General features: G+C 44.4%; 1 protein-coding gene across 5 annotated transcripts; it reads right to left on the bottom strand.

Moving 5' to 3' along the window:
• Positions 1-423: 423 nt before the first annotated feature.
• Positions 424-4,588, bottom strand: LOC100986067 (pulmonary surfactant-associated protein A2). Of its 5 annotated transcripts, none has more exons than XM_055093061.2 (5): positions 4,561-4,588; positions 3,914-4,141; positions 3,487-3,606; positions 2,652-2,729; positions 424-2,181 (listed from the first exon to the last, which is right to left on the bottom strand). In XM_055093061.2, exons 1-5 carry the CDS (start codon positions 4,586-4,588, stop codon positions 1,805-1,807), a joined length of 831 nt encoding a protein of 276 aa, XP_054949036.1. In that variant the 3' UTR covers positions 424-1,804. The 5 variants fall into 5 exon arrangements, with proteins under 5 accessions (XP_054949036.1, XP_003828278.1, XP_034787646.1 ...); XM_003828230.6 differs by lacking the exon at positions 4,561-4,588 and adding an exon at positions 4,303-4,321; XM_055093063.2 differs by lacking the exon at positions 4,561-4,588 and adding an exon at positions 4,303-4,321 and having other exon boundaries at positions 572-2,181; positions 3,487-3,546; positions 4,031-4,141.
• Between the last annotated feature and the right edge of the window lie 14,074 nt (positions 4,589-18,662).

Here is an 18,662-nt window from a genome sequence, read left to right as displayed (position 1 = left end):
AGGTGGGACACATACGTGGCTGCCTCCTCAAGCAATTGGGGACATTGTATCAATCCTGCACAGCCCTGGGGTATGGGGCAGTGGTCCCATTTCAAGCTGACATGAGACTAGGGTGGCTCACTGAGGCCTGGAACTGAGCCCTGAGTGCCAACATCACTGCTGGGCTGCAGAAATCATTCAGGTGGCTGCGCAGAGGACGGAAGGCATTATATCTCCACCCACAAATGCACCACATGGATTCAAGATGCCCATGTGTTCTTCCAAATGGTGTCTGTAGCTCCCCAACCTCCAGCAGCATCATAGCGAGGAGAGCAGGTTGCCCCTCCCATCAAACAAAGAAAGCACATCCTGAGATTGAATTTTCCAATCTTGAGGAAAGTAGGGGCTCAGAGCCAGAGTTCATTTCATTTACAAAAACAGAAATGTGATGTTTCTTGGAACCAAAGCTATGGAAACTCATGTGAACACACTAACGATTTATTATGCTTAAATCATCTTTATTCAGCTCAGGGGTGGGGTGGCTGGGAGCATGAACTTCAGGTCCAGGAAGATGGGTTTGGATCCAGCCTTTGCCATTTGCTCTCTGAAATAATACTCAAAACATTTCACTCCTCTAAGCTTCAGTGTCCTTATAAAAAATTGGGTAAACAATACTGGTCCCGTGACATTGTGTAAAGATTGAATAGTACATAATAAACTGTATTAAAAGATCTTGTCAAGGTGTGTGGCACATGGTATGTGCTCGGTCAATAGCCTTTGTGTGTAGTAACGGCTCTGGTAGTAATTTTGCTAGCTGGAGAGATGGTAATAATTGTGACAGCAACAAGTATTTTTATCCCCATTTCACAGATGAAGATATAGGCTCAGGGAAAATAAATAAATATCCCCAAGAGTCACCGGGTACTGTGCCCACCCCAAGACACATCCTAAGACCTGGCACATGTTAATTTTAATGATTATCTGGGTGAATGTATTAATAAAAGGGGAAAGTGGAGCCGGTGGCATGGGGGGTGGTGTGAATGCCCACCGAGGTCTGAAGTGGGGTGCAGATTTGTTCATCAGCAGAAAGTTACTCGGGTCATGTCTGCAGTGGGGGGCTCTTCCCTAGAGGCCTTGGCCGGCTGCCTCCAGGTCAGGGGGCTGAGTTGGCATCCAAAGACTCAAAGGAGTGAATCGTACATGTCAGTCACAGGGTTGACTTGGGCACCACCATGCTGGGGCACCACTGGGCCCTCTGAACACCTGGAGAGCCTGACCAGGCCTGCCACAGAGACCTCAGAGTGCCAGAGAATCTATACTGTGTCCTTAGCTCCACACAGTCAGGGCTTCCCTGAAGTCTGCCTCTCTCTGTCATTATGCTTGGCCGGGACTGCTCATCCTGATGGCACTGGGCAGGCAGTGAGCTGCAGAGGCAGAGCTGAGGGGACCAGGAGGCAGGCACTCTGTGTGACTTTGGAGGATCCTTCTACCCCAAGGCCTCACTGCTGCCATCTGTAAGTGAAGGAACTGGACCAGATGGGGAATAAGGAGGCCTCCATCTCATGCCAAAGGCCAAGGCTAGGAGTGGCTGCCTGGGGTGCAGTGCTGGGATGGTTTGCAAGGGGAGTGTCAAGGCTGGTCAGTGATTATGAGGAAGAGTCAGGGCCCATCAGAGGAATGAAGTGGCTAAGGGTGCCTCCAGCTCTAATAGCCACAAGTGAATTCTGTTGAAAGGGAGTTCTAGCATCTCACAGACCAAGTGGAGCCTCAGGATGGAGGCTGAAGGCAAGAGAGTGTCCTCCCTGTCCCATGGCCTAAATGCCTCTCAGAACTCACAGATGGTCAGTCGGGAGTACAGGCAGTTCCTGTCATTCCACTGCCCGTCTGTGTACATCTCCACACACTGCTCTTTTCCCCGACCTGCGGGCTCCCCTCGGTACCAGTTGGTGTAGTTTACAGGGGTCCCGTCTGAGTAGCGGAAGTCTCCAGGGCTGGGACCCTCAGTCAGGCCTACATAGGCATATGTGTTGTACTTCTTCACGAAGCTTGCAATGGCCTCATTTTCCTCTGGATTCCTTGGGACAGCAATGCGGCCGCCTGCTCTGGCACATGCCTCCTGAATGGCATCAAAAGTGACGGACTGCCCATTGCTGGAGAAGACCTTCTCTCCTACTGTCATTATGGAGCCCTGCAGACTGAGGGCTGAGAGCAGAGGAGTCCGGGTCAGGCCACTGACCACTTTGTCTCTAAGCCACCTCCCTCACCTGGGGTCTCTGCTACCAGATTCTCCCCAGTCTCTCCATCTCTGCCTCTCTCTATGTCTTCTCTTCCTCTTCCAATCACAGTTTTCTAAATTCACTTTTAGACTCTCCTCCATTTATTCATTCACCTAAGTAACAATTACTTATTGCCAGAAATGGTGCAATTTCCTGGAATTCAGTGGAAAGCAAGGCAGGTGGAGAACTTGCTTTCCTATGAAATGGGGAGTGAATTGTGTCTGCTTCTGTCTCCTCTGGGCCATTCAAAGACATCAGAAAAGCAAGCATCATTCCTTTCCCCAAGACCTGCTTGTGCATGCCTATTTGTAATCTCTATGTTCTAGAAGCTGGTGCTGAGAATGAGGGGAATTTGTGGGAAACTCCTACCCTGTGAGGCCCAGGGGGTCCCCTTACCTCCCCTTGTCTGCAGGATTTGATGTCTGAAGTCGTGGAGTGTGGCTTGGAGCTCCTCATCTAGATGAGTTGGAAGCCCTGTGGAGAGTGCCCCACACAGAAGGAGGGGCAGGCCAGTGAAGACTCCCACTTGCTGCCACACAGGCGTTTTGCCATCTGCAATCCTGGAACTCTGCCCTTTCATTGCTGTTAGGCACTGCCTAGGCCCCAGGCTCAGAGGGTCCACGAGATTCCAGTGTGTCTCCACACCCCGTGGTCCCCTATTCTTTAGTGAAGCCTTGCCCCTGCTGAGACCCCCACCCCTTGTCCTATTTTCTGCTCTGTCCCTCGAGGGGCTCTGTCTGCCCGCCTCTGTGGGGCAAGTCCCTCTCCCGCACCCTCCACCAAGGGCAAGCATGATGCTCTCTGCACTGCCCTGATGGACTTGCTTACCGCTCCGAGCTTCAAAGTTCCCCTCTGTCTGTGGGGCTCCTGATCACACCATCTGCCTGGATGCCTCATCTGCATTCACCCTTCAGACTGCCCCCAGGGCCTCCATCCCAGGATGTGCCTCCCCTGCCTCCCAGTGCTGTCCCTTGTCCCACACCTGACTCAGTGTGTCCCCATCAGCAGTCATGAGGCACGGAGGACTTCCCACACCTGCCCTTCCCTGAATTGTGACCACACTCCCCAGACACCTCAGCTTTCTCCCTCAAGCTTATCCTCTCTTACTTAGGTTGAGCCAAATGCCCTTGGGGAACCTGTAGGGTTTGTCTGATCCCCATCATCCCCGTGTAACTGACTTCAGGGTCGCTGTGCCTATGTTCCCACTGCCTACCTGCCCCACCCTGCTCACCTGGAGGGCCTCTCTCACCAGGCTCCCCCTTCTCTCCATGCTCTCCAGGGATACCAGGGGCTCCAGGCAGCCCATTATTCCCAGGAGGACATGGCATTTCTCCAGGCGGACCCATGGGGCCTGCAGAGAAAAGAGAACATGGATGTGTAGGATCTGTCACCCACAACTGGTTGGAGCTAGTGAGACTCGATGCCCATTATCACCGGGGCTGGCTCAGCTATCACTCCGTGGGCACTATGAGGACAGACTCTCCAGGATGCGCCATCATAAGGGCCCCAGGAACCCACCAGCCCTGCAGACTGAAGTCCCACCCAGCTTACTATAGCCCCCAGCTCACTATGGCCCACAGCCTAGGGGCCTGGACAGATGGGCCTCCTGAAAAGGGGTCTGTGTCCCTCAGCTGAGGGTGGGGTCTGCAGCACAGTACCTGGAGGGCCAGGGTCTCCTTTGAGACCATCTCTCCCATCCCTGCCTGGCAGGCCGTGGGATCCAGGAGTGCCGGGGATACCAGGGCTTCCAACACAAACGTCCTTCACTCCAGGGCTTCCAACACAAACGTCCTTCACTTCGCACGCAGCACCAGAGGCTGCCATCAAGATGAGGGTGAGGGCCAGAGGGCACAGCCACATGGCTCTGGGTCCAGTTGCTGCTCCTGCAGGAGGGATGGCCATGAGCCCATCTGCCACCTCTGCCAACATCTCCCCCACTGTGCTCTGTCAGGACTCAGGAAGCTGGGCAGAGCCCGAGAGGCAGGGCAGGCGAGACCAGAGTGCTGGGAAGACCCGAAGCACCCGGGAAAATTCCAAGCATCATCTGGCACCTGGCATGGCCTCATGCTTCAGGCCTCCGGCTGGAGGTTGTGAGGTCTCCAGGCTGCTGAGGAGGAGGAAGAGTAAGGAGCTCTGGGGAGCCCAGGGACCTGGGCTCCAGTGCAGTCTCCTTTCTGTCAGTGCCTCACTATGTTACCCTGGGAAACTGGCTTCACCTCTCTGACTTCAGCTGAATCTTCCATCCTCTGCAGAAAACCTGCCCTGTCCCTCCCAGGCTGTTAGGAGGAAGGATGAGGTCACTCACTCACTGACTCACTCCATCTGTCCCTCATATGCCCAGTTACCTTCTTTTCAGGCTCCAACAAATCAGCGACCTGAGAATGAAAAGAGATGAATGGGGCCCACAGCCTGGACCCTTCAAGGTGATCATCGGGGGGTGATGACCCTCTCACAGTCAGTGATGAGGTCTTCCTTCCTCTTGGGGTCTGTTCTCCCACTCCCCCTGCTTAGGCCCTGCTGAGTCCCTGGTAGGGATGGATCTGGCCAAGGAAGATATCAAAGCATGAGGGTCTTTGCAGGTCATCCATGTTGACCATGCTGTGAAACACCTCCCAGTGGAAAATGGGGAGTTGCCCTCCTTCCCAGCCTGGGCCTTGGTCAGGCCTGTGGCTGCTGGGCTGGTCCTCTCTGCCTGCGATCCTCAAGCTGGAGAACACCCAGGGGTTGGGGCTAAACTCACCCACACACAGAGCCTCCAGCTGCTTGGGTCTCTGCCTCCAAGTTAGAGCATAAAGGTGGACAACAGCATTTATAGCGTGTGGGCTGCCAGGCTTCTTCCCCACCCCTGAGAGCTCTACCACAAAACCTGTTCTCCAAGCAGGAAATAGGCATAGTGTTTACACAGCACATTTCCCTGCAGAACACTCAGGCTGGAGGAATACTTAGGACCCTTGAGGGGAGCACAGAACCTGGTAAAGCAAAATACCAGGTCTGTAAGAAGAGAAATGCCTCACTGGCTAAGGTCACCCACTCTGCACTCAGGGAGCTCCACTGGGTTCCTGGTTTAGTTTCAGACAATGAAGAAGTCACTGCTTCAGCTGAGGTTGGTCAGGTTGATCCAGGCCAACCTGTCTGCCCTATAACCTTGCTCAGCTCTGAGCCCCAGGACCCCCAGCCAGTGTCTCTGGAGCCTGCAGCCGAGTTGGTGGGCACATGGGCAGAGTGGCAGGCAAATATGCTGCACGTTCCACTTCCCTCTGCCCTAGCAGGTTCAGCTGGAGGAGTCAGGGCAGCACCTGGAAGGTCATGGGAGAGCTGCAGTTTCTGTCTTTGGTAGAACATCACTTTGGGTGATGTCTGGCAACCTGCAATGGTGATTATGCTAAGTGTCCCCGTGATATATGAAGCCCTAGTTGTTAGGGTCCTGGTTTGAGCATCTGGATTAGGAGGGAATCTCCAACTGTGGAGGTGGTAATGATGGGAACCAAGACAGGAAAATCTCCCCTGGCTTATTTGGAATTGGTTTGAAAAATCCCAAACCATTGAGGAGTTTGGAGCTCTTCCAGGGAGCGGAAGCTCAGACAACGGACCCCACTCCCAGAAGCAGGAAGCTGGGCAGTGCCAATTTGTAGCATGGAGTCTTTCAGCTGCCCCAGTGCTGTCTGCCACACCAAGTGGTGGGTGCTGGGCCAGGTGTGGAATGGGGGAGTCAGGCCAGTGCAGGTTGGGGGCAGGTGGGGCGAAGCTCCAGCAACTTGGCTGTGGGGAGGCAGGGCTGTTTTGCAGGTGATGAGCAGGAACAGAGGCCAACTTGGATGTGCAGGGCCTTGTGGTTGGCAGGGCAGGGCATGGCTTTAGGGGAAAGGCACACCTGAGTTTTGACCCAGAGCTGTCACTTATTAACCAGGTGGCCTTGGTCAGTTTCATTTTTCATTTTATCATTCTGAAACAACATCAAAATTACAGAAAAATTGCCAGTATCGTACGACTTTTTTTTCCCCTGAACCTATGAGAGTAGGTTGTCAACATGAAACCCCAACACCCCAATACTTTAATGTGTTTTTCACGCAAAGGCATTTTTGCATTATAACCGTAATCAAGAAATAAACACGGATACAATAACTCCAAAGAGCCTTCAGGCCCTATGCAAAATGTACACAATGCCCCAAAAGTGTCCTTTATAGCAAAGGATCCGTTTCTGAGCCATGTGCCTTATTCGGTTGTCACGCTTCTCCAGGGTCCTGAAACCCACAAAGTCCCTCTGTCTTCCCCTCACCTTCATGACCTGAACACAGTGTGAAGATCACAGGGGAGTTACTGTGTAAAATACCCCTCACTTTGTTTGTTTGTTTGTTTGTTTGTTTGTATTGCCTTACAGTTAGATTCAGGTTCTGTAACTTCGGCAGAAATACCATCGACACCCGGCTGCGCTCTTCTCCCATTCTACCCGGCGGCATGTGACTTTAGTTTGCCCCAAGACTGATGATGTTCGTGTTGATCATTTAATTAAGGTGGTGGGTGTCACAATTTGCCACAGCAAATTTATTCTTTTTCTGGTTTTAATCAGTGACTATGTTGTGGGGACGCACTTTGGGACTATTGTAAAGATCCCATCCCTCATCACGCTCTTTGTTGCCCATTGATTGATTTGTAGCAATGTGGACTCGTGAGTGAGGCTTGCCACCGACCGCCAGGGGGAGCCATGCACTCGCCTGCGTGCTGCAAGGGACACTATCCGAGTTTGATGTTGAGACAGGTACAGTTTACCAGCACATGGCACCAGCAAATCTAAAGAATGTAGTTAAGAAACACAAGCCTGTCATTCTTAGCACTAAGAATTGCTGCAGTCCCTGCTGAGTTCCGAGTGTCCAAGCCAGGCCACTCTGCCGCGTCCACAGCCTCCTCCCCCTGCTCAGGCCCCATTGCCCTGGCCGGTCCGCTCTCCTTCAGTGCCCTTCTCACTCTCCTAGGGGCTTCAACCCCCATGCTGGGCCACCTCCCTCTGCGGGGACATCCTCTTCACACTGCCAGGCCCTGGGTGCCCACGCGAAGCCACCTCAGAGTCCACAGTCTCACTGCACTCCGAGTCCCACTCCCTGTGGCAGGACCCCCTCCTCACCCAGTGTGACTGAAACCAGGAAGACGACGCTTTTTAAGACTGAAGGGGCACAGAGTGGGAGCCATGCACCGCCCTAAGGACAGCCCACGGGGGTCTCTGCAGATTCGAGACCTCTCTCTCAGTGCTCAAGGGACTCTTTCCTTCCCCTTTCTCCAGCTGCACTGGGTGCTAGCAGTGGGAAGAGGCTGTCTGTGGCTGCTAGAGCTTTCCCGTCGTTTTGGATCATCGCAGCACTCTATGAGGCGTACAGAGAGTAAGTAAATCCCCATTCCATACTTCAGTCAACTGAGGCTGACAGGGGTTACATGGATTGCCAAAATTACCCAGAAATCCTCTTTCCAGCTCAGTCCTCTGCTGGAACCTTCCCAGAGTCAGAGGGATGTGCTTAATCTACCTGTACCTGGAGACAAAGAGATGCATAAATAGATTTACTAATTATGGATATATTTCAAGATCACTTCTACTGTCAGAATCTAAGGGGCAGCTCAGCCACATTAAGGGAATGGAAGTTGACGCTTCTTTTCCTTGATGCAGCCAGCATACTAAGCAATTATGTGTGTATGTATTATAAATATATGTACACACATATATTGTGTGCTGTATATTTACACACATATCTATATTACATTGGCACATCTAATAAATGTCACTGCATTCTTAAAAAGCATAACACAATAAATCTTTCTATGACCTAGAAATGACAATTTTAATTTTCATCAACACAGCCCTCTCACCTCACTACCCTGTGCATTTTGAGTCTTCCAAACCCCAGAGAAACACGTCATGTTTTATTAAGGCTTTGAGGTGAGGGAGACAGTTTTTCCCATTCTGCGCCTTGGAGGAATTGAAACTGGCAGATGGCAGCAACTATCTCCAATGAAATAGGCTCAGGAAAACACACGTGCGCATACACACACACACACACACACACACACACACACACACACTGACTTTGCATCAATAAGACCATACTGCAGATACTCTTCTACAATAAGTGTTTTCTCTTACATACCCCAGCCATATATTCAGATTGACACACAGGGATATAATTGTAACTATAGTCTTTTCTTGGGGTTTGCTTGTTTTTAATTTGGGTGACTTATTCTTTACTCTTCTTAATTTTAAAAAATTTCTTATTTTTAATGGACACATAATTTTATATATACATGGGATATAGTGAGCTATTTTGATACATGTATGCAATAATCAATGATCAAATCAGGGTAAGTTGTATACCCATCACCCCAAAAGTGTATCAATATTTAGTGATAAGAACATTCACAGTCTTCTCTTTTACCTCTTTGAATGTATATAATGAGTTATTGTTCACTATGGTCACCCTCCAGTGCTCTAGAAGGCTAGAACTCATTGCTCTTGTCTAGCTATGATCTTTTATCCATTGACCAAGCTCTCCCCATCCTTCATTCTCCTGGTTTTCCCAGCCTCTAGTATGCTCTGTTCTACTGTTTACGTCTGTGAGATTAACTTTATTTTTAGCTTCCACATATGTGTGAGAAGATGCTGTGTTTAACTTTCTCTTCCTGGCTTTATTTCACTTAACATAATGGCTCATCCATGTTGCCACGAATGACAGGATTTCATTCTTTCCTAGGGCCGGACAGTATTTCATTGTGTATAGTTATCGCATTTTCTTTATCCATCCATCCATTGGTAGACACTTAATTTGATTCCACATTTGGCTATTGTGAATAGTACTACAATAAACATGGGAGTGCAGATACTTCTTCAACATACTGAGTTCCTTTCCTTTGAATATATTCCTTTGAATACTGAGTAGTGGAATTGTTAGATCATATGGTCGTTCTATTTTTTGTTTTTTGGAGGAATCTCCCCTCTGTTTTCCATAATAACTGTACTGCTTTACATTTCCACCAACAGTGTATAAGAGTTCACTTTTCTCTGCATCCTTGCCAGTATTTATTAGTTATTGTCTTATTAATAAGAGCCAGTCTACCTGGGGTGAGATATCTCATTGTGGTTTGATTGACATTTTCCTTAGGAGTAGTAGTATTGAGAATTCTTATTTTTATATTATATCTATTATTTTATTTTAGACAGGGTCTTGCTCTGTCACCCAGGACAGAGCGCAGTGACACAATCTCAGCTCACTGCAGCCTTCACCTCCTGGACTCAAGCAATCCTCCCAACTCAGCCTCCTGAGTAGCTGACACCATAGGCATAGACCACCATGCCCGGATAATTTTTTATTTTTGTAAGCATGAAATCTCACTATGTTTCCCAGGCTGGTCTCAAACTCCTGGGCTCAAGCCAACTTCCCACTTCAGCCTCCCAAATTACTGGGATTACAGGCAAGAGCCACCGGGCCTGGCCAAGCATTTTTAATATACTTGTTGGCAATTTATATGTCTTCTTTCAAGACGTGTCTGTTCAGATCATTTGCCCATTTTAAAATTGTATTATTTGGATTTTTTTGCTGTGGACTTGTTTGAGTTCCTTGTGTATACAGGATATTAATTCCTTATTGGATTAATATTTGCAAATATTTTCTCCAATTCTGCAGGTTTTCTCTTCACACTGCTGATTGTTTTCTCTGCAGATGCTTTTTAGTTTGATATAATCCCATTTGTTTATTTTCGCTTTTGTTGCCTGTGCTTTTGAGGTCTTTCATAAAATCTTCACCCAAACCAGTGTCCTGAGGCACTTCTCCTTGTTTATTTCTAGTAGTTTCATAGTTTCGGGACTTACATTTAAGTCTTTAGTCCATTTTGTGTTGATTTTTTGTATGTGTGAGAGATAGGAGTCCAGTTGCATTCTTCTGCATATGAATATCCAGTTTCCCCAGCATCATTTATTGAACAGACTGTTCTTTCCCCCAATGTATGTTCTTGATTCCTTTGTCAAAAATCAGTTGACTATAAATATGCAAATTTATTTCTGTGTTCTCTATTGTGTTCCATTGCTCTATGTGTTTATAACAGCACCATGCTGTTTTGATTATCATAGATTTGTAGTACATGTTGAAGTCAGGTAGTGTGATGCCTCCAGCTTTTCACTTTTTGCTTAGGGTTGCCTTGACTATTTGGTGTCTTTTTATGGTTCCATACAAATTTTATGATTGTTCATTCTCATTTTGTGAAGAATGTCATTAGTATTTTAATAGGCATGGCATTAAATCTGTAGATCACTTTGGGTAGTATGGTTATTTTAACAATACTGATTCTTCCAATCCATGAACATGAGATGTCTTTTCACTTTTTTGTATCCTCTTCAGTTTTTACTTCAGTGTTTTATAGCTTTCATAGTAGAGATCTTTCACTCCCTGGTTACATTTATTCCTAGGTATTTTATACTTTGTAGCCATTGTAAACGGGATTGACTTCTTGATTTCTTTCTCATGTAGTTCTTCTTGATGTATACAAATGCTGTTGATTTTTGTATGTTGATTTTGTATCCTGCAAATTTACTGGATTCATTTATCAGTTCTAAGAGTGTTTTTGTGAAGTCTTTAGGGTTTTGTCTTTTTAAGATCATGTTGTCTGCAAATAGGGACAATTTGATTTCTTCCTTTCCTATTTGGATACCCTTTATTTTTTCCCCATGATTAATTACTCTGGCTAGGACTTCCTTAACTATCTTGAATAAGAGTAGTGGGCTGGGCGCAGTGGCTCACGCCTGTAATCCCAGGACTTTGGGAGGCCAAGGTGGGAAGATCACCTGAGGTCAGGAGTTGGAGACCAGCTTGGCCAACATGGTAAAACCCCGTCTCTACTAAAAATACAAAAAAATTAGCCAGGCATGGTGGTGGGTGCCTGTAATCCCAGTACTTGGGAGGCTGAGGCAGGAGAATCACTTGAACATGGGAGGCGGAGGTTGCAGTGAGCCAAGATCACGCCACTGCACCACTGCACTCCAGCCTGGGTAACAGAGCGAGACTCTGTCTCAAAAAAAAAAAAAAAAAAAAAAAAAAGAGTGGTGAAAGTGGGCAACCTTGTCTTGCTCAAATTATTAGCAGAAAACTTTCAAATTTTCTCCATTCAGTATGATGGTAGCTGTCGATTTTTTTGTATATGGCCTTTATTGTGTTGAGGTACTTGGTTTATACACCTAATTTGTTGAGGGTTTTTATGATGAAGGGATGTTAAATTTTGTCAAATATTTTTTCTGCATCTATTGAGATGATCATATGTTTTCTTCTTCATTCCGTTGATGTAATGTATCACACTTATTGATTTATATATGTTGAACCATCCTTGCATCCCTGAGATGAATCCCACTTGATGATGATTGTATTTTGGATGTGCTGCTGGATTCTGTTTGCTAGTATTTTGTTGAGGATTTTTGTATTTCTGTTCATCAGAGATATTAGCTTGTACTGTTCTTGTTGTTGTTGTGTTTATGTCTGGTTTTGCTGTCAGGATATCAGGATAATGCTGGCCCCATAAAATGAGATTGGAAGAATTTCCTCCTCTTCAATTTTTTGGAATAGCTTGAAAAGAATTGGTGTTTTTTGTTCTTTAAAACTTTGGCAGAATTCAGCAGTGAAGGCATCTAGTCATGGACTTTTCTTTGATGGTAGACGTTTTATTATTGATTCAATATTGTTACTAGTAATTGGTATGTTCGGGTTTTCTATTTCTTCCTGGTTCAGTCTTGGTAGGTTGTATGTGTCCAGGAATTCATCCATTTTCCCTAGATTTTCTCATTTGTTGACATAAGTTGTTTATAATAATGTTTAATGATCGTTTGTATTTCTGTGGTATCAATTGTAAGTCTCCTTTTTTGTTTCTCATTTTTACTTATCTCAGTCTTCTCTCTTTTTTTTTAGTTAGTCTACCTAATGGTTTGTCAATTTTGTTTATCTGTTCAAAATACCAACGTTTCAGCTCAGTATAGTGGCTCATGCCTGTAATCCCAGCACTGAGGCCAAGGCAGGAGGATCACTTGAGGCCAGGAGTTTGAGACCATCCTGGGCAATAAAAAAAATACATCTTTTAAAAAAGAAGAAAAAAAATCTTAGCTGGGTGTGGTGGCACATGCCTGTATTCCCAGGTGCTCAGAAGAATGAGGGTCTCTGGCGCTCATGAGCTGGAGCCTGCAGTGAGCCATGACAGAGGCACTGCACTCCATCCTGGGTGACAGAGTAAGATGCTCTCCCCAGAAAAATACAAAAACAAACAAACAAACAAAAACCTCCCCAACTTTTCATTTTATTGATCTCTAGTCTGTTTGTTGTTTATTTCTGCTCTGATTTTTCAAGTTTCTTTCTACTAATTTTGAGTTCGGCTCTTTTTCTTGCTTTTCTAGTTCTTTAAGGTGCATTATTGTTTTTTTTTTTTGAAATCATCTACTTTTTTGATGTAGGCATGCAATGCTATAAATTTCCCTCTTAGTACTGATTTTGGTATATCTCATAGGTTTTGATATGTTGTGTTTGTATTTTTGTTTCTTTCAAGGAAATTTTTAATTTCCGTCTTAATTTGTTTATTCACCCATTGGTCTTTCAGAAGCATATTGTTTAATTTCTATGTATTTGTTCAGTTTCCAAAGTTCCTCTTGTTATTGCTTTCTTGTTTTATTACATTGTGGTCATAAAAGGTAATTGAAATGATTGTGATGTTTTAAAATTCATTGAGACTTGCCTTGTGGCCTAATATATGGTCTATCCTGGAGAATGTTCTATGTGCTGATGAAAAGAATGAGTATTCTATAACTGTCAGATGAAATGTTCTTCAAGTGTCTGTTAGGTCCATTTGTTCTGGAGCACAGATTAAATCCAGTGTTTCTTTGTTGATTTTGTGTCTAAGCGATCTATCAATACTGAGAGTGAATTGTTGAAGTCCCCAACAATTATTGTATTGGAGTCTGCCTCTCCCTTTAGCTCTAATAATATTTGATTTCTATAGCTTGGTTTTCTGGTGTTGGGTGAATGTATCTTTACAATTGTCATATCCTTTTACTAAATCAATCCCTTTGTCATTATATGTGACCTTCCTTGACTTTTCTCACAGCTTTTGATTTAAAGTACATTTTATCTGAAATAAGTATAGTGACTTCTGCTCACTTTTTATTTCTATTTGCATGAATTTTTTTCATTCATTTACATTCAGTCTATGCATGTTTTTACAAGTCATGTAAGTTTCTTATAAGAAGCATATAGTTTGGTCCCTTTTTAAAATCCATTTAGCCAGTCTATATTTTTTAATTGAGTAATTTAGTCTGTTTACATTCAAGGTTATTGTTGATAAGTGAGGATTACTCTTGTGATTTAAACAGTTGTTTTCTGATTATTTTGTCTCTTCTTTGTTACTTCCTCTCTTATTGTTTATCTTCGTAGTTTGTTGGTTTTCTGTAGTGATAAATTTTGATTGCTTTCTCTTTCTCATTTGTATGTTTTCTCTACCAATGAGTTTTATACTTTCACATGTTTTCACGAAGGTAGTTATTTTTCCTTCACTTCCAGGTATAGGAGTCCCTTAAGGATTTTTTTATAAGGCTAGTCTAGTAGTGATGAATTTTCTCTAGTTTTGTTTGCCTGGGAAAGTCTTTATTTCTCTTTCATCTCTGAATAATAGCTTTGCTGGGTGTAGTATTCTTTTCTGACAGTTTTTTTTCCCAACACTTTGAAAATTATCTTATTCTCTCCTGACTTCTAGGGTTTATTCTAAGAAACCTGCTGTTAGTCTAATAGGGATTCCCTTATTGTGACTTAACACATGTTTCTTACTGCTTTGACTATGTTTGACTTTTGACAGTTTATTTACAATGAGCTTCAGTGAAAACGTTTTTGGATTGAATCTATCCAAACTCCTGGAAAACATTATGCTTTAGGCTTTGAGGAGAGGCAGCCAGCTTTCCTCATTCTGCCACCTTGGAGGAATTGAAATTCTCAGGTGGCAGCAAATGTCTCCAAAGAAATAGACTCAGAAATTCTCTCTCTCTCTTACTTTGCACCAAAAAGATCATACTGCAGATACTCTTCTACAACTAGTGTTACATACCTCAGACATCCAGACATCTATTCAAATTCTGCAATTAGTGATTTCCCTTACATCCCTCGGGCATCTTTTCAGATGAACACATATAGACCTAATTATAACTATACTCTTTTCTTGGGGGTTGCTTGTTTTTAATTTTGGTAATGTATTCTTCACTATCTTTTTAACTTTTTGGAAAAACTTGTGCACCATAATAAACAAAAAAGATAACAGATAAGTTTACATTTCAGTGAGTTGTTACAAATTAAAACCTATAAAACTACCAACCAGTCAAAAAGTAAACTTTGCCAGCACCACAGAGACCTTCTTGTATGGTCAGTTTCTGTGCCCTCTCTCTTACCTATAGGAACTCATTATTCTAACCTCTGTTGCCATTGATTAGGTTCCCTGTTCTTGAAATTTATATAAAGGACATACTTATACACTAGGGAATTTTGGGGTCTGGCTACTTTGGATCGCCATTGTATGTGTGAGATTGATCTATGTTGTTGCACATGGCAATAGTGTGTTCATTGCTGACCAATATTCTACTAGATGAATATATGACAACTGGTTCTTTACTATGGTGTTGACAGACAGTGATTTTTTCAGTTTCGATTTAGTATGTATAATGCTGACGTGAACATTCTTGTACATAAAGCTGTCAGGTTATGAGGTTTTCATATGTTAAAATATTAAAGTATTAAAGTATATTCTGGATGGGATTCCAAGATGGCTGAATAGGAACAGCTCTGGTCTGCAGCTCCCAGCGTGATTGAGACAGAAGATGGGTGATTTCTGCATTTCCAACTGAGGTAAGTGGTTCATCTCACTGGGACTGGTCAGAAAGTGGGTGCAGCCCATGGACGGTGAGCCAAAGCAGGGCGGGGCATTGCCTCACCTAGGAAGTGCAGGAGGTTGCGGGATTTCCCTTTCCTAGCCAAGGGAAGCCGTGACAGATTGTACTGGGAAAATCGGGAAACTGCCACCTAAACACTGTGCTTTTCCAATGGTCTTAGCAAATGGCACACCAGGAGATTATATCCCACACATGGCTCAGTGGGTCCCATGCCCACGGAGCCTTGCCACTGCTAGTCCCAGATAGAACTGCGAGGCGGCAAGCGTAGCTGGGGGAGGGGTGTCTACCATTGCTGAGGCTTGAGTAGGTAAACAAAGCAGCCAGGAAGCTCGAGCTGGGTGGAGCCTACTGCAGCTCAACAGCCTACCTCTGTAGACTCCGCCTCTGGGGGCATGACACAGCTGAACAAAAGGCAGCAGAAACCTCTGCAGACTTAAACATCCCTGTCTGACAGCTCTGAAGGAGCAGTGGTTCTCTCAATGTGGTGTTTGAGCTCTGAAAATGGACAGACAGCCTCCTCAAGTGGGTCCCTGACCCCCACATAGCCTAACTTGGAGACACCTCCCAGTAGGGGCCAACTGACACCTCATACAGCTGGGTGCCCTCTGAGACGAAGCTTCCAGAGGAAGGATCAGGCAGCAATATTTGCTGTTCTGCAATATTTGCTGTTCACCTCTCCTGGTGAAACCCAGGCAAACAGGGTCTGGAGTGGACCTCCAGCAAACTCCAACAGACCTGCAGCTGAGGGACCTGACTGTTAGAAAGAAAACTAATAAACAGAAAGGAATAGCATCAACATCAATAGAAAGGACATCCACGCCAAAATCCCATCTGTAGGTCACCATCATCAAAGGCCAAAGGTAGATAAAACCACAAAGATGGGGAGAAACCAGAGCAGAAAAGCTGAAAATTCTAAAAACCAGAGTGCCCCTTCTTCTCCAAAGGATTGCAGCTCCTCACCAGCAACAGAACAAAGCAGGACAGAGAATGACTTTGATGAGCTGACAGAAGTAGGCTTCAGAAAGTCGGTAATAACAAACTTCTCCAAGCTAAAGGAAGATGTTCAAACCCATCACAAGGCAGCTAAAAACTTGAAAAAAGATTAGACGAATGGCTAAGTAGAATAAACAGTGTAGAGAAGACCTTAAATAACCTGATGGAGCTGAAAACCACAGCATGAGAACTACGTGATGCATGCACAAGCTTCAGTAGCGGATTCAATCAAGTGGAAGAAAGGGTATCAGTGATTGAAGATCAAATTAATGAAATGAGAAGTTTAGAGAAAAAAGAGTAAAAAGAAATGAACAAAGCCCCCAAGAAATATGGGACTATGTGAAAAGACCAAATCTACATCAGATTAGTGTACATGAAAGTGATGGGGAGAATGGAACCAAGCTGGAAAACACTCTTCAGGATATTATCCAGGAGAACTTCCCCAATGTAGCAAGGCAGGCCAACATTCAAATTCAGGAAATACAGAGAACACCACAAAGATACTCCTTGAGAAAAGCAACCCCAAGACACATGTTTTTCAGATTCACCAAGGTTGAAATGAAGGAAAAAATGTAAAGGGCAGCCAGAGAGAAAGGTCAGGTTACCCACAAAGGGAAGCCCATCAGACTAACAGAGGGTCTCTCGGCAGAAACCCTTCAAGCCAGAAGGGAGTGGGGGCCAATATTCAGCATTCTTAAAGAAAAGAATTTTCAACCCAGAATTTCATATCCAGCCAAACTAAGCTTCATAAGTGTAGGAAAAATAAAGTCCTTTACAGACAAGCAAATGCTGAGAGATTTTGTCACCACGAGGCCTGCCCTAAAAGAGCTCCCAAAGGAAGCACTAAAAATGGAAAGGAACAACCAGTACCAGCCACTGCAAAACATGCCAAACTGTAAAGACCATCGATGCTAGGAAGAAACTGCATCAACTAATGGGCAAAATAACCAGCTAACATCATGGCTAAATGCTCCAGTTAAAAGACACAGACTGGCAATTTGGATAAAGAGTCAAGACCCATCAGTGTGCTGTATTCAGGAGACCCATCTCACATGCAGAGATGCACATAGACTCAAAATAAAGGGATGGAGGAAGATCTACCAAGCAAATGGAAAGCAAACAAAAGAAAAAAGAAAAAAAAAAGCAGGGATTGCAATCCTAGTCTCTGATAAAACAGACTTTAAACCAACAAAGATCAAAAGAGACAAAGAGGGCCATTACATAATGGTGAAGGGATCAATTCAACAAGAAGAGCTAACTATCCTAAATATACATGTACCCAACACAGGAGCACCTAGATTCATAAAGCAAGTCCTGAGATACCTACAAAGAGACTTAGACTCCCACACAATAATAATAATAGGAGACTTTAACACCCCACTGTCAATATTAGACAGATCAATGAGACAGAAGGTTAACAAGGATATCCAGGACTTGAACTCAGTTCTACACCAAGCAGACCTAATAGACATCCACAGAACTCTCCACCCCAAATCAACAGAATATACATTCTTCTCAGCACCACATCACACTTATTCCAAAATTGACCACATAGTTGGAAGTAAAGCACTCCTCAGCAAATGTAAAAGAACAGAAATCACAAGAAACTGTCTCTCAGACCACAGTGCAATCAAATTAGAACTCAGGATTAATAAACTCTCTCAAAACTGCACAACTACATGGAAACTGAACAACCTGCTCCTGAATTACTACTGGGTAAATAACAAAATGAAGGCAGAAATAAAGATGTTCTTTGAAACCAATGAGAACAAAGACACAACGTAGCAGAATCTCTGGGACACATTTAAAGCAGTGTGTAGAGGGAAATTTATAGCACTAAATGCCCACAAGAGAAAGCAGGAAAGATCTAAAATTGACACCCTAACATCACAATTAAAAGAACTAGAGAAGCAAGAGCAAACAAATTCAAAAGCTAGCAGAAGGCAAGAAATAACTAAGATCAGAGCAGAACTGAAGGAGATAGAGACAAAAAAACCCTTCAAAAAATCAATGAATCCAGGAGCTGGTTTTTTGAAAAGAAAAGCAAAATTGATAGACTGCTAACAAGACTAATAAAGAGGAAAAGAGAGAAGAATCAAATAGACGCAATAAAAAATGATGAAGGGGATATCACCACCGATCCCACAGAAATGCAAACTACCACCAGAGAATACTATAAACACCTGTACACAAATCAACTAGAAAATATAGAAGAAATGGATAAATTCCCAGACACATACATCCTCCTAGACTAAACCAGGAAGAAGTTGAATCTCTGAATAGACCAATAACAGGTTCTGAAATTAAGGCAATAATTAATAGCCTACCAACCAAAAAAAGTCCAGGACCAGACGGATTCACAGCTGAATTCTGCCAGAGGTACAAAGAGGAGTTGGTACCATTCCTTCTGAAACTATTTCAATCAATAGAAAAAGAGGGAATCCTCCCTAACTCATTTTATGAGGCCAGCATCATCCTGA

This window comes from Pan paniscus, chromosome 8 (genome assembly GCF_029289425.2).
Source record: "Pan paniscus chromosome 8, NHGRI_mPanPan1-v2.0_pri, whole genome shotgun sequence".
NCBI lineage: Eukaryota > Metazoa > Chordata > Mammalia > Primates > Hominidae > Pan > Pan paniscus.
The sequence above is the reverse complement of the archived record's forward strand: the minus strand, read 5'-3'. Positions and strand labels throughout refer to the sequence as shown.